This window comes from Pelophylax lessonae (genome assembly GCF_965119305.1).
Source record: "Pelophylax lessonae genome assembly, chromosome: 4".
In the NCBI taxonomy this organism is placed as follows: Eukaryota; Metazoa; Chordata; class Amphibia; order Anura; family Ranidae; genus Pelophylax; species Pelophylax lessonae.
This window is the reverse complement of record NC_138771.1, coordinates 444,699,447-444,716,007: the sequence shown is the minus strand read 5'-3', so window position 1 is coordinate 444,716,007 and position 16,561 is coordinate 444,699,447. Positions and strand designations below refer to the sequence as shown.

The 16,561-nt window shown below is 47.7% G+C and overlaps 1 protein-coding gene across 1 annotated transcript in view; it reads left to right on the top strand.

Moving 5' to 3' along the window:
* Positions 1–16,561, top strand: part of MGAT4B (alpha-1,3-mannosyl-glycoprotein 4-beta-N-acetylglucosaminyltransferase B) — an 832,974-nt gene that overhangs the window by 792,821 nt on the left and 23,592 nt on the right. Inside the window, exon 13 of the mRNA XM_082253133.1 lies at positions 3,237–3,324. Coding sequence (XP_082109259.1) covers positions 3,237–3,324 — 88 coding nt within the window. The remainder of the gene's footprint in view (positions 1–3,236; positions 3,325–16,561) is intronic.

Below are 16,561 nucleotides of genomic sequence, written 5' to 3'. Positions count from 1 at the left end.
ACCAGATTTTGCATACTACATATACTTTAACCCATGTTAGGGGGAAAAAAAACTCCATAATGTCGATCAGTCACTGGAATAGAATGGAATAGTTACATGTATTTGGGTAAATAATTTGCAGAAGGTCATTATAGGCAAATGTTTTATATAGGCATTAGGAATCTTCTCTACATTAATGCCTGTGGAAACCTCCCGTCAGTTCAGTTGGAGGCACAGGCAGCTTTCAATAAAACATTCACCAATATTTTTGTTTGCTATAATTTCTGTTGTAAATCTCTTGGAGGTGAAGAAATGAATTGCCTGTCATTGAGGCTTACATGGCAGTATTTTCAAGTTAACGGCTTTTTGCACTGTGCTGTGGATGTATAAGGAATTGTAATAAAAAATACACTAAGATATATCTTGTTCTGAAGCGGGCTGAACTTATCTGAAAATCTGTAATATACAGATAAATTGGCCTTTGTACTGCGTTTCAGATGCTTTTCTTCCACCCTGTTTTATCAAGCTGGAGAATTGTTGTTCTGTTGCAGCACATACCTTTATACATGAGACAACTCTGCCTTCTAGTGGGTCCAAAAGGTATATTTTATGACTGGAGACTCAATGAAGTTTGCATGTACAGCAAAGCTACTGCTACGTCTGTCCCCATATCTGAATGTACAAAACCTCTTAACACTATATTGATGTTTGCTGATTTGCTGCATATTTGATTCCAACCTTTTGCTCATTGTTTTTGGACATATTGTGAAAATAGACTATGGGGATTTTAAAGGATATGTAAACCCAAAATCTGTTCTCTTAACCGTAAAGTACAGGACTTGTATTAACAAACAGGCTGCAAAAAACTATGCTACGTCTTTCCCTACTTCACACTCATAACTCCACCCACTTTGTGAGACTCCATTTTTGTCTAGTGTCTTTAGGTGATGGACCTCTTCTCATTTGGAGAAGGTTTTTCTTGTATATAGCTAGTTGCTAAGGAGCGGGCTGGGACGCCGGCCACCACTTGGTGTGACTCTATTGAAGTCTATTACACACAAAACGCAATCTGCTGCGAGGAAAAAAGACCCTGACCCTTTCAAAACACCCACTGGCTAAAAAACGCGTAGATGTGAACGTGTACCATAGGAAACCATGTTAAATGGAGAGTAGTGCGCTTCTGCAAACTCCAAAAAACACCAAAAAAGGTATTGGTGTGAACGTAGGGTAAGGATATCCTGTTATGTTTGGTTCAGGCACTGGATTCTGCATTAGGCGCTCACCTTGGCAGAGAGTGCAATATGTGTAGCTACAGGGTTCTATACAGGTTTAAGGGCCAAGGTCCATCCCTACAGTTTCCAGCCCTATAGATTCCTTTTTGTGCAGCTCAGCTTACAGTGCCAGGCCAGTTTCTGTGTGCCGGAATGACTGCCTCCTGTGCATGAGAAGGAGTGCAACAGCCAATGAAGATGGCCGAGAACCGGCATACAGAAAATTCCAGCGTTTTGGTTTTGTTCTTATATGCATCTCCCTATTCAGTGCAGGTAAAAGTGTTAAAATTAATATCAAGTTAGTTTGTCTCTTTTGTTCATTGATGGATACAGCTTCATATCTTCTTTGATCAATGGGTTATGCTGCTTTCCTTAGGAGTAGGGCACTAGGTGGAAAAGGGTTGACAAAGCTTGACTACGCCTATAGGGCAGTCCCTGGGGGTATACTCCTACTTCCTGCTATAGAATCTCAGTTTTTTTCCTGCTTAGTCAGAAGTAAGGACCTAGCTTCTTGCTGGGATCTCTGGTCCTGGCATTTTTTCCTTTTTTAAACAGAGCTTTTTTCCTTTTGTTGTTTTTTCTTCTACAATCAAGTCTGTTCCTGTGAGAACTACAATCAACTGCCAGACTGGGTGACATACTGGATAAAACTCTTTTCGTGTTGGTCGACAAATTTGCACATCTTGCATTTTAGTTTCTTACATTGAAACATCACTACTATATTGAAGAAAATAGCCAAGGGATGGGAGGAGGACTTATTGCTGGATGGTAATTTGCTGGGGGCAATTTTGTTTTTCACATTGACAAATTTAAGTCTGTTTGGAAGAACCAGCCTCAACTTAGGGTACTTCAAAAGGATCTTCCAATGTCATGCAGTGACCTTCTCCCTCTGTTTGAAACGGGAGTGAAACTGGGTTATAAATTTCATATCGGCCCCCAAGGTAGTCTCTGTTTTAGTGGCCCTAATCTGGCTAGTGGCACATGATTGTAAGGATTGTTCAACTAAGCTGGGGTTGAAACCTTTTTCCAGAAATCTGTCTTTGTGGATGTGACCTTGGGAAAGGACCAAGGGACTATGCACTTCTCCAAGGAGAGCCATATGTACTGTGTACTTGTACACTCTTTGGATTTGCTACATTGAGTCTTAGCCCAAGACAACTACCTAATTTGTGGTTAAGGAATAAGCAGATGAAAATGCATACCCAACTCACCCCCCCCCCCCAACCTCAGACAAGAAATATGAACAAAGCATATCCTTCTATAGTGGGTACCAGTCTAGAGTAGTGGTCCTCAACTCCGGTCCTCAGGGCCCACTAACAGGCCAGATTTTAAATATTACCTTGGAGAGATGCAGACTAGAGTACTAGAGTCACTGAGCAGTAAATTATATCACCTGGGATGTATTTCAGTTATCTTGCAAACCTGGCCTGTTAGTAGGCCCTGAGGACCAGGATTGAGGACCACTGGTCTAGAGCACTCAGTGTAATTTCTGTCTGCTGCTTCGTTCCTCTGCTATTGGCATGAATCTGTTCTTACAGGTTTTCCTGACACTAATGGATAACAATATGACAGGGAACGAACCTACAGTACACAGCCTGTGGTTAAAAGCAACAGCTGTACACATTCTGGAGTTTGAATGGTGTAGATTAGAGAGGTCTACAGATAAACCGGTACAATTTATGTAGGGGGATTTGTTTCATCTCTGTGTATCACCTGAGGCCAATCACTTCACTGGGTATATGTGGTGGTTTACAACCACTGAAACATTTCCATGGTTTTTCATAATCCTTAATCTCTCATTATAGCACAGCCTGTTGTTCCCGCTTCCCATACTGGTGTTAGGGAAAGGCAAAGAAAACATTTAGCCAGAACTTCATTTACCTAATCGTACCTTGAGTTGGGCAGTTATGCATGTATATGGATCTTGAGTCCTTGCTCTCTATTCTATGATCATCTTTTTTTTTTTTTCCTTTAATCCCATTTTAGAGCCTCCAGTCTGACAAAGAAGCTTTACATGAAGGTAGGGGTAAGCCGTCTAAATATCACAGAACACCTGATGGATACTTTCAAATAGGTGAGCAACTGGCAAATTCTTCTCTATTAGTAATTCAGTGTGTGAGTTAACAGACTTGTTCTGAGCAAGTAATCGCATGTTTTTTCATATTATATGAAATCAAACCAGAATTTATGCATTGTTTGTAGTTCTTTTATTTAGCCAGTACTCATAACCATAAAACTAACATTTGTGATTTGAAACCTTTTGACTGCTGAGACCAGTGGCACAGTGCAACTTGTTAGTGTTCTTGGGTCCAGGTAAAAAAAGGTTATTTTAGGTACAGGGACAGCGATCCATGTATATGCTAGCTGGTTTTGTACATGACTTGTATACAACGTGCCTGTCATGTTTTTCCTAATCTGTGTCACAAGCTGACAACACTTATCATTGTGTTCTGACGACGGGGGAAGGCTCCCTGCCTTCAGAATACAATACCACAGCAGGAGTGATTCCCCTCAGGGCCATCTTTCCGAATGGGCATGCCCGGCGGGTGCCCGGGGGCCCCACACACAGGGGGGCAATGATCTGCCCCCCCCCAGGCCAGAATAGTTTACCTGGTGGTCTAAGCCCCCCCCCAGACCAGTTTGTTCCCTGGGAACGGGTGCCGGCTGCTTTGCTGTGGCTCTGAGTCTCCGCTGCACTGGTTGCTAGGAAGGCCAGCCGAATGGCATCTAGCAACCAGTGACGTCCTGAGCAGAGGGGACCCAGCATGCACAGGGAAGAGGATCCTCCTCGGCTCGTCCTCCTCCGCCCCCAGAATGGCTCCACCCACCTCCTCCCTTCATGTGCTAATCTGCTGTTGAAGGTAATCAGACTGCTGCAGGCTGCTTGATTTTTCTCTCTCCCTCTCTCTCTCTCCATCCTCTGTGTGCCATCCTCTGTGTGCCATGTACATCCTCTGTGTGGTATCCTGTGTGTGCCATGTACATCCTCTGTGTGCCATGTACATCCTCTGTTTGCCATCCTCTGTGTGCCATGTACATCCTCTGTGTGCCATCCTGTGTGTGCCATGTACATCCTCTGTGTGCCATGTACATCCTCTGTGTGCCATCCTCTGTGTACCATGTACATCCTATGTGTGCCATCCTCTGTGTGCCATGTACACCATCTGTGTGTCATCCTGTGTTTGCCATCCTCTGTGTGCCATGTACATCCTCTGTGTGCCATCCTCTGAGTGCCATTTATATCCTCTGTGTGCCATGTATATCCTCTGTGTGCCATCCTCTGGGTGCCACCCTCTGTGTGCCATGTACATCCTATGTGTGCCATGTACATCCTCTGTGTGCCATCCTCTGTGTGCCATGTACATCCTCTGTGTGCCATGTACATCCTTTATGTGCCATCCTCTGTGTGCCGTGTAGATCCTCTGTGTGCCATGTAGATCCTCTGTGTGCCATGTACATCCTCTGTGTGCCATGTACATCCTCTATGTGCCATCCTCTGTGTGCCATGTACATCCTCTGTGTGCCATATAGATCCTCTGTGTGCTATCCTCTGTGTGCCATGTACATCCTCTGTGTGCCACCTCCTGTGTGCCATGTACATCCTATGTGTGACACCCTCTGTGTGCCATGTACATCCTCTGTGTGCCATCCTGTGTGTGCCATGTACATCCTCTGTGTGCCATGTACATCCTCTGTGTGCCATCCTCTGTGTACCATGTACATCCTATGTGTGCCATCCTCTGTGTGCCATGTACACCATCTGTGTGTCATCCTGTGTTTGCCATCCTCTGTGTGCCATGTACATCCTCTGTGTGCCATCCTGTGTGTGCCATGTACATCCTCTGTGTGCCATGTACATCCTATGTGTTATATTCTCCGTGTTGTGAGAGACACAGGACTCTGGTCTGGAACAACGGATGTTTATTCAGGACTCACTGTACAGCATTACAGGACAGCTCTGCATATCAATACATCTCTACATGTGTCTAAAGATGGCCACTCTGCCCCTTGACCCTTGTCATCACTCCTGGGTGGAGCCAGCCTTAAAGTGACAGTACATGTGAAACCCTTCAGGTATAACACCTTCCATCCATACCTAAAAAAAAAAACAAAAAACAAAAAAAAAAAACAACAAAACAAGAACAGGCATAAAACAGTAACTCATAATTGTCCAATACAGTCCTCCAACTCAGGAGATTTACATGGTTTCTTCCACGTCCGGATGTGAGAACAACTTCCAGGGAAGCTCCGGGGGGAAAATGGCAGCGGATCACTTTCGGCGGGCCCGTCGAAAATCTCGTAACCGGTCTTGCATTTGAAACCGGTCAGGAGGGCGACAGTGTCGTTGAGGACGGGCACCCAGCGACTCGGGGCTGGAGGAAGCAGGGCTGGCCGGAATGGACACCGGCGGGGCCAAGAGGGGATTCCCTAGCTCAGAGGGTGAGCAGACCTCTGGACCAGGGCTGGAGGGCTCTGTTGGAGCTGAGTTCAAAAGTTCAGAGTCTCCCCAAGCATCAGTCTCAATGCCTCCTGATCCGGTAGGAGCAGATCCTTGAGACACTGGAGGTGCAGCCGATGTCAGGGATTCGGGCAGCTGAGAACGAGAACGCAATTGGTCCACATGCCTTCTGCAAATGGAACCATCTTCCAGGCAGACCCTATACATTTTGGGTCCCAAAGTCTCTGCGACGATAGCAGGAAGCCAACGAGTGTTGGAAGCGCCATAAGATCGGGCCCATACCTTTTGCTGGGCTGTAAACCGGGGAATCTCGTCGTGTTCGACCCCCTTGTCTTGGGACTGCCGTACATGTTCCTGGACCGTTTGAGGGCGGAGCATATCCAAAACAGTCCATGGCTGCCGACCCAAAAGAAGTTCAGCTGGAGTTTTCCCAGTGGTTGCATGTGGTGTGGTTCTGTAAGCAGAAAGGAAGGAGTCCAGCTGCTGGGGTGACAGGGACTGTTGTTTACTTGTAGCCACAGTAGCTTTGAAATAGCGTTTGAAGGTCTGTACAAACCTTTCTGCTTGACCATTTGTAGCCGGGTGGTAAGGTGCGGTCAACTTGTGTTTGATGTTGTGGGCAGTCAGGAAACCCTGAAACTCCTGGCTTGTGAATTGTGCACCGTTGTCTGTGACAATTTCTCTGGGGTATCCAAACGTAGCAGCGAGATGTAACAGTATGGAAATCGTCGCCTTAGTCGTTGGCTGAGTAACAGGAACGACCTCAGGCCACTTTGAATGGGCATCAATAATGATCAAAAAGGTGTGTCCTCTGATCGGGCCTGCAAAGTCCAAGTGTAGGCGAAACCAGGGAACCGTGGGCCAAGTCCAGGGCTGGACGCACCCTCGAGGAGGGTCTCTCGCAGTTTGTGCACATCCAGCACACGCATTCACATATGTCGTGATATCGGAGTCGAGGTTTGGCCACCACACATAGCCTCGGGCCTTTTGTTTCATACGTGTGCCCCCGGGATGACCAGTATGTAGCAATTCCAGAATGTGTCTCCGGAGGGTCTGTGGAACGATCACTCGGTCTCCCCATAAAACACAGTTGCCAGACACAGTTAATTCCAGACGCCTACGGAAGTAAGGCTCATAATCCTGTGTGACAGTTGCAGGCCAACCGTACCGTACCCAGGAGAGTATTGTCTTAAGGAAGGTATCCTTGGCTGTATGGGCTGCTACTTCCCCGGAAGACAGAAAGGACAGGCTAGTGTAACGACAACTCTTGACAGGTGGAGAAGAGTCTGTTAATGTCCTTGTCAGACGGGACATGGCGTCTGCATTAGCGTTGGCATCATGGCTGCGATACTGGATTTTGTAGCTATATGCTCCCAAGAATAGGGCATAGCGTTGAAGACGGGCTGCAGTCGTCTGGGAGATGCCTTTGTCAGGGCTAAAGATCTGAAGGAGTGGTTTATGATCAGTCAGTATGGTGAATTCCCTACCATACAGGTAAAGATGAAACTTCTTAATTGCCCATATGAGCGCCAGAGCCTCTTTGTCAATGTGAGAGTAATTGCTTTCTGCTTTTGTCAAGGACCTGGAGGCGAATGCCACAGGTTTCTCTGACCCATCTGGTAAAACGTGAGATAGTACAGCCCCTAGACCATAGGGTGAGGCATCACAAGCCAAGGTGAGAGGCCTTTGGAGGTCATAGTGCACGAGCATGCGTGACGCCAACAGCTTTCGCTTAGAAACTTCAAAAGCACGTTGGCATGCAGCCGACCAGTTCCATCTGGAGTGTTTCTCCAAAAGCTTGTTTAATGGAAACAAAGTGTGTGCTAGATCCGGCAGGAATTTGTGGTAATAGTTCAGCAAGCCCAGGTATGATCGCAGCTGCTGGACGTTGGTCGGGGCTGGAGCTTTTACTAAAGCATCAACTTTGGCTTCCGTGGTGTGTATACCCTCTGCATCCACAAGGTGGCCACAAAACTCCAATTTAGGTACCATGAATTGGCATTTCGCTAAGTTCACTTTTAGACCCTGCTCTTGGAGTCTGGCCAACACAAGCTCCACGTTACGCTTGTGTTCCTGGTCCGTCAGGCCCGTGATGAGCATGTCATCTAACAGGCACTGTGTGAAAGGAATGTCCGCCAAAATCTCATCCATTTTGCGTTGCCAAATGGCTGGGGCGGAGGCTACCCCAAACACCATCCGATTGTATTCATACAGTCCCTTGTGAGTGTTGATTGTTAGAAACTTGCGGGACGAAGGGTGGACCTCAAACTGTAAATAAGCTTGCCTGAGATCAAGCTTGGTGAACTTTTGACCTCCTGCAAGAGAGGCAAAAATGTCATCTACTCTGGGTAGGGGATACTGGTCTATCTCCAGTTGAGAATTTAGTGCCATGCGGAAATCGCCACAAATGCGTAAGTCCCCATTCGCTTTCTTTACTGGTACAACTGGTGATGCCCACTCGCTGTGCTCTACCTTTGAGATGACACCTTGTTCCTCCAGCCGGCTTAGTTCAGCTTCCACACCTGCTCGGAGTGCGAAAGGTACCGTCCGAGCTTTGAAGAACCTAGGCTGGGCATTGGGTTTCAGCCTGAGTCTCACACAGTCATGCTTTATTTTTCCAAAATGGTTATCAAAGACTTGCGGGAATCGCTGTTTCAGGGACTTCACCCATCCCTCTTCATCCCCTGATGGGATGGTCACGGTGTTGCAGGGGTTAATGGCGATGTCTGGCATGCCAAAGTGAGCAATCCAGTCTCTCCCAAAAAGAGGGGGTCCCCCATGTTCTAGGATATATAATGGCATTCTCTTTGTCTGACCCTTGTAGGATACCTGTACTTTCACGTACCCCAGTGGGTGGAGTATCTGCTTTGAATATGTCTGCAGTTTGATTGGTGTTGGACGGACAGTTGTTCGGATCAGAAGTTTTCTCCATTGTTTCTGGGTGATAACTGAAACTGCTGCTCCTGTGTCTACATCCATCTTGAGTTTCTTTCCTTCCACGGTTACCTCTACAGTCATTGCTGAGGGTGCTGAATGCATATGATGTATGTCCAATCTGTGGAGCACTTCCTCATCCTCTGATTCAGATGACGATGTATATCTTCCCACCATATATGCCTTTGTCCTGGGGTTCAGAGGTTGTTTATTTCGCACCTTCTTACTACGGCAGACTCGTTTCAGATGGCCTGCCTTTCCACAATTATGACAGAGCTGATCCTTAAACCGGCAGACTTTGTGATCATGGTCTGTATTCCCACAACGGTAGCAAGCTGACGTCCTGGTTGGTGAGGTTCTATATTTACAGTTAGCTGCAGTTTGCTTGACTGCTGTTCTGAAAACTTCCTCTTTAACCTCTTCCCTTCTGCTCTGGGGGTTCAAAGCTTCTGTATCTTTCACAGCCATTTCCATCACTGAAGCTATCTCAATTGCCTTTGTAAGGGTAAGGTCTTTCTCTGTTAACAGTCTCTTTTGGCTAGACTCACTATTCAGTCCCATGACAAACTTATCCCTCAGTGCAGTTGGTAAATACTCCCCAAAAGAACAAGTTGAGGCTAGTCTGCGAAGGGCGAGCACATAAGCCTTAATATCTTCACCTGGCTGCTGCTGCCGCTGATAGAACCTGAATCTTTCTGCAATCTCTAGTGGTTTAGGCTGGAAGTGATTTCCTAACAGTGTCAGGAGCTCTGCCAAAGTCTTAGTTGCTGGTTTTTCAGGGAAAAGGAGATCCCTAAGAGTGTCATATGTCCTAGCACCAACCACTGTCAGAAACACTGCTACTTGCCTGTCGCCTGGGATGGCATTTGCACAGAAATATTGTTCTAATCTTTCAATCCAAGAAATCCACGTTGTCTGTTCGCCATCAAATTCACTTAATGTCCCGATCAATGACATTTTCCTGCTGGGCTCTGTGGGTTTTGTATTCCTGACAATCCAGAGTTTTTTTTTTTCTTCCTTTCCTTTCTCACACGGATAGTAACCTTGTAAATCCCATCCTCGTCGCCACTGTTATATTCTCCGTGTTGTGAGAGACACAGGACTCTGGTCTGGAACAACGGATGTTTATTCAGGACTCACTGTACAGCATTACAGGACAGCTCTGCATATCAATACATCTCTACATGTGTCTAAAGATGGCCACTCTGCCCCTTGACCCTTGTCATCACTCCTGGGTGGAGCCAGCCTTAAAGTGACAGTACATGTGAAACCCTTCAGGTATAACACTATGTGTGCCATGTACATCCTCTGTGTGCCATCCTCTGTGTAACATGTACATCCTCTGTGTGCCATACCCTGTGTGCCATGTACATCCTCTGTGTGCCATCATCTGTGTGCCATTTACATACTATGTGTGCCATCCTGTGTGTGCCATGTACATCCTATGTGTGCCATCCTCTGTGTGCCATGTACATCCCCTGTGTGCCATCCTCTGTGTGCCATGTACATCCTCTGTGTGCCATCCTCTGTGTGCCATGTACATCCTCTGTGTGCCATGTACATCCTCTGTGTGCCATGTACATCCTCTGTGTGCCATCATTTGTGTGCCATGTACATCCTATGTGTGCCATCCTCTGTGTGCCATTTACATCCTATGTGTGCCATCCTCTGTGTGCCATGTACATCCCCTGTGTGCCATGTACATACTCTGTGTGCCATCCTCTTTGTGTCATCCTCTGTGTACCATGTACATCCTCTGTGTGCCATGTACATCCTCTGTGTGCCATGTACATCCTCTGTGTGCTATCCTCTGGTGCCATGTACATCCTCTGTGTGCCACCTACTGCGTGCCATGTACATCATATGTGTGACATCCTCTGTGTGCCATGTACATCCTCTGTGTGCCATGTACATACTCTGTGTGCCATCCTCTGAGTGCCATGTATATCCTCTGTGTGCCATGTACATCCTCTATGTGCCATCCTCTGGGTGCCACCCTCTGTGTGCCATGTACATCCTATGTGTGCCATGTACATCCTCTGTGTGCCATCCTCTGTGTGCCATGTACATCCTCTGTGTGCCATGTACATCCTTTATGTGCCATCCTCTGTGTGCCATGTAGATCCTCTGTGTGCCATGTACATCCTCTGTGTGCCATGTACATCCTCTATGTGCCATCCTCTGTGTGCCATGTATATCCTCTGTGTGCCATGTAGATCCTCTGTGTGCTATCCTCTGTGTGCCGTGTACATCCTCTGTGTGCCACCTCCTGTGTGCCATGTACATCCTATGTGTGACACCCTCTGTGTGCCAAGTACGTCCTCTGTGTGCCATGTACATTCTCTGTGTGCCATGTGCATCCTCTGTGTGCCACCTCTTGTGTGCCATGTAAATCCAATGTTTGACATCCTCTGTGTGCCATGTACATACTCTGTGTGCCATCCTCTATGTGCCATGTACATCCTCTGTGTGCCATGTACATCCTCTGTGTGCCATCCTGTGTGTGCCATGTACATCCTCTGTGTGCCATGTACATCCTATGTATGCCATCCTCTGTGTGCCATGTACATCCTCTGTGTGCCATCCTCTGTGTAACATGTACATCCTCTGTGTGCCATGTACATCCTCTGTGTGCCATCATCTGTGTGCCATTTACATACTATGTGTGCCATCCTGTGTGTGCCATGTACATCCTATGTGTGCCATCCTCTGTGTGCCATGTACATCCCCTGTGTGCCATCCTCTGTGTGCCATGTACATCCTCTGTGTGCCATCCTCTGTGTGCCATGTACATCCTCTGCGTGCCATGTACATCCTCTGTGTGCCATGTACATCCTCTGTGTGCCATCATTTGTGTGCCATGTACATCCTATGTGTGCCATCCTCTGTGTGCCATTTACATCCTATGTGTGCCATCCTCTGTGTGCCATGTACATCCCCTGTGAGCCATGTACATACTCTGTGTGCCATCCTCTTTGTGTCCTCCTCTGTGTACCATGTACATCCTCTGTGTGCCATGTACATCCTCTGTGTGCCATGTACATCCTCTGTGTGCTATCCTCTGGTGCATGTACATCCTCTGTGTGCCACCTACTGTGTGCCATGTACATCATATGTGTGACATCCTCTGTGTGCCATGTACATCCTCTGTGTGCCATGTACATACTCTGTGTGCCATCCTCTGAGTGCCATGTATATCCTCTGTGTGCCATGCACATCCTCTGTGTGCCATCCTCTGGGTGCCACCCTCTGTGTGCCATGTACATCCTATGTGTGCCATGTACATCCTCTGTGTGCCATCCTCTGTGTGCCATGTACATCCTCTGTGTGCCATGTACATCCTTTATGTGCCATCCTCTGTGTGCCATGTAGATCCTCTGTGTGCCATGTACATCCTCTGTGTGCCATGTACATCCTCTATGTGCCATCCTCTGTGTGCCATGTACATCCTCTGTGTGCCATGTAGATCCTCTGTGTGCTATCCTCTGTGTGCCATGTACATCCTCTGTGTGCCACCTCCTGTGTGCCATGTACATCCTATGTGTGACACCCTCTGTGTGCCAAGTACGTCCTCTGTGTGCCATGTACATACTCTGTGTGCCATCCTCTGTGTGCCATGTATATCCTCTGTGTGCCATATACATCCTCTGTGTGCCATCCTCTGTGTGCCATCCTCTGTGTGCCATGTACATCCTCTGTGTGCCATCCTCTGTGTGCCATGCACATCCTCTGTGTGCCATGTACATTCTCTGTGTGCCATGTGCATCCTCTGTGTGCCACCTCTTGTGTGCCATGTAAATCCAATGTTTGACATCCTCTGTGTGCCATGTACATACTCTGTGTGCCATCCTCTATGTGCCATGTACATCCTCTGTGTGCCATGTACATCCTCTGTGTGCCATCCTCTGTGTGCCATCCTCTGTGTGCCATGTACATCCTCTGTGTGCCATCCTCTGTGTGCCATGCACATCCTCTGTGTGCCATGTACATCCTCTGTGTGCCATGTGCATCCTCTGTGTGCCACCTCTTGTGTGCCATGTAAATCCAATGTGTGACATCCTCTGTGTGCCATGTACATACTCTGTGTGCCATCCTCTATGTGCCATGTACATCCTCTGTGTGCCATGTACATCCTCTGTGTGCCATCCTCTGGGTGCCACCCTCTGTGTGCCATGTACATCCTATGTGTGACCTCCTCTGTGTGCCATGTACATCCTCTGTGTTCCATCCTCTTTGTGCCATGTACATCCTCTGTGTGCCACCCTCTGTGTGCCATGTACATCCTATGTGTGACCTCCTCTGTGTGCCATGTACATCCTCTGTATTCCATCCTCTGTGTGCCACCCTCTGTGTGCCATGTACATCCTATGTCTGCCATCCTCTGTGTGCCATGTACATCCTCTGTGTGCCATGTTCATTATCTGTGTGCCATGTACATCCTCTGTGTGCCATCCTATACCTGCCATGTTATCACGTACCTGGTGCTGGAGGCCAATGGAGAGAGAGGGCTTCCCTTGCGGCTAAGTTCCAGACCCCCCTGAGGATAAGAACAGGAGAGGTCAGGCCCAAAGTAGCACGGGTCGCCTGCTGGACTGTGTGCAGGAGGATCCAGAGTACAGCTGGAGTGCTGGAGTGGAACCAGCAGACAGGTGGCGCCCGTGAGGTGTTTGCAGGACTTGGATAATGCTGAGACTGGAACGTGGTCAGGTGGATAGCCAAGATCAGGAGCCAGGTGGATATCAGAGCAAGCATGGTCAGGTGGATAGCCAAGATCAGGAGCCAGGTGGATATCAGAGCAAGCGTGGTCAGGTGGATAGCCGAGGTCGAACACAGGAAGCAATCAGGAGACAGGTCAAGGACAAGCCGGGTTGGTAACAGGAGACAGGAACTGGAATATCACAAGGATAACACACTGGAGGAGCCGAAGATCAACCAGCAACTAAAATCACTGGCAGGCTTCCTTATATAGGCCCAGGTAAATTGCTGGTAGTGCTGCTGGGTCCTAAAGTCCTTCTCCTGGTTTTTGTGCCCTGACAGTGCCGGCAGCCTCCGGATGCCCATTTGGGCAATTTTCTCTGGGTATTTGTCCTGAAACTCTTGGAGGAATCTGGGGTCATGTACATTGGCTTCGGGTTCCCATGAGCTTTCTTCGGGTGGATACCCTTTCCATTTAATTAAGAACTGGGTTTGTCTCCCTCGCTTCCTGCAGTCCAGGATTGCTTCCACCTCAAATTCTGTGTCCTCACCAATCGTCGCTGGTGGCGGAGGTGGCTCCACTCTCCCTGGAAATGGATCTGGAACAGTTGGTTTAAGCAAGGAGGTGTGAAAAACCGGATGGATCCTATATGAGTCAGGCAAAGATAGTTCGTAAGCCACTGGGTTAATTTCCCGTTTGATCTGAAAGGGCCCAATATACCTTGGCCCTAGCTTCCGTGAAGGGCAGGCCAATTTCAGGTTGGCAGTAGACAGCCACACTTTGTCCCCAACCTTGAAGGAAGGATTTCCCCTCCGTTTCCAATCAAAGTGTCTTTTGTAATCCACTTGGGCTTTCTGTATGGACTCCCGCAGGACCTGATAATTGTTTTGAATGAAAACAAGTCTGTCCTGCAAGGTGGGTACAGAAGTTTCAGGCATAATTTCAGGCAGGGCAGCAGGGTGGAATCCATAATTAGCCCAGAATGGGGACTGGTTTGTAGCTGAATGGACAGAGTTATTATAGGCAAATTCTGCCAGCGGAAGCAGGGATGCCCAGTCATCTTGGGAAAAAGCTGTCAAGCAGCGGAGGTATTGCTCGAGGGTTTGGTTAGTGCGTTCCGTTTGCCCATTACTTTGGGGATGGTAGGCAGATGATAGGCAGAGTTCCACTTCCAAGGCTTTACAAAGGGCTCTCCAAAACCTAGAGGTGAATTGCACCCCCAGATCGGAAACAATGTTCTTTGGTAGTCCATGAAGCCTTATGATCTCCTTGATAAACATGTGAGCGGTTTCCGCTGCAGAGGGAGTACCAATCATTGGTATGAAGTGGGCCATTTTTGATAATCGGTCCACCACAACCAGGATGGTCGTGAATCTTTCAGAGGGAGGAAGATCAACAATAAAATCCATAGAAATCATTTCCCAGGGGCGATTAGGGATAGGCAAGGGTCTTAATAACCCCCAGGCTTTGACTTTTTCGCTTTTGCTACGTAGACATATCGTGCATGACTTGACGTAGGATCTACAGTCCCGACTGAGGTTAGGCCACCAAAAGGACCGCTGAATGAGCTTGTTAGTTTTACGGGCCCAAAAGTGCCCTGCAAGTTGGTGGTCGTGGAATGCCCTAAGAACCAGAGACCTAGCTTCTTGAGGTACAAAGATTTTGTCCTGGTGCCAAATTAATCCACCCTGCCTCCTTAACGAGTCATGTTCGGATTCGGGGCACGATACAGAAGCTTGTTCAATGGATGCCTTTAGGTTGGGTTGAATCAGCAAAAAATTTTGGGCAGATGAGATAGTGCTTGGAGGAGCACTTTCAGCAGATTTGGGTAACATCCTGGACAGGGCATCGGCTTTCCCATTTTTGGAACCTGGGCAGTATGTCAAGTGGAAATTAAATCTCGAAAAGAATAAGGCCCACCTGGCTTGTCGAGGTCTTAGGCGTTTTGCAGATCTTAAATATTCCAAATTTTTGTGATCTGTGCAGATCATAATTGGATGGTTAGTGCCCTCCAGCAGGTACCTCCATTCTTCGAGAGAGACTTTAATTGCCAGGAGTTCTCTGTCACCCACATCATAGTTTCTTTTGGCCTGATTCAGCTTCCTGGAGCAATAGGCTACTGGGTGAAGCAGGGCCTTTGGGCCCTGATGCTGAGAGAGCACGGCTCCCGTAGCTACTTCAGATGCGTCCACCTCAAGGACAAAGGAAAGAGCTGGGTCAGGGTGTTGCACCACTGGAACAGAGGTGAAGAGAGCCTTCAGTTTTTTCGAAAGCCGCTTGAGAATCTTGGTTCCAGGAGAAGCGTGAGTGCAGGCGAGTGAGCTGGGTGATCGGGGCAATAATAGTCAAGAAATTCCGAATAAATTTCCTATAAAAATTAGCGAAGCCCACGAACCTCTGGACCCCTTTCTTGTCAGAAGGTGCAGGCCACTCCAAGATTGCTGATACTTTCTGAGGATCCATGGAAATCCCTTTTGTGGAGATTATGAGTCCTAAGAACTGGATAGATTGTTTCTCGAACTCACACTTTTCTGCTTTAGCATATAAGCCATGGGTTCTTAAGGTCTTTAACACTTTTCTGACGTGCTCTCGATGGAGTTCAAGCGAGGCTGAGAAAATTAGTATGTCGTCCAGATAGACGATTAAGAACAGGTCAAGGTATTCTCTGAAAATATCATTCACAAAATGTTGGAATGTTGCGGGGGCATTACATAGCCCGAAGGGCATCACAAGGTACTCAAAGTGACCAAAGCGTGTTCGGAAGGCAGTCTTCCACTCATCACCTTCCCTAATACGAACCAGGCTATAGGCCCCCCATAAGTCCAACTTTGGGAAAACCTGGGCTGTTCGGGAATCTTTGGAATAACTCAGGGACAAGAGGGAGTGGGTATCTGTTCTTGACAGTAATGTTATTAAGGTCCCTATAATCAATGCATGGTCTGAGAGAACGATCCTTCTTCTGGACAAAGAAAATGCTGGCTCCAGCAGCTGACGAGGAAGGGCGGATGAATCCTTTGGCAAGGTTTTTATCTATATATTGTTGGAGGGCCTCCAGCTCGCGCTCGGATAAAGGAAAGATGGGCCCGAAGGGTACTTCTGCTCCAGGTAGCAACTCAATTGGGCAGTCGTAGGACCGATGTGGGGGCAAGGCATCGGCACCTTTTTTTGTCAAACACATCAAGGAATTCAAGGTAGGCTGAAGGAACAGCATGACAGGGATCC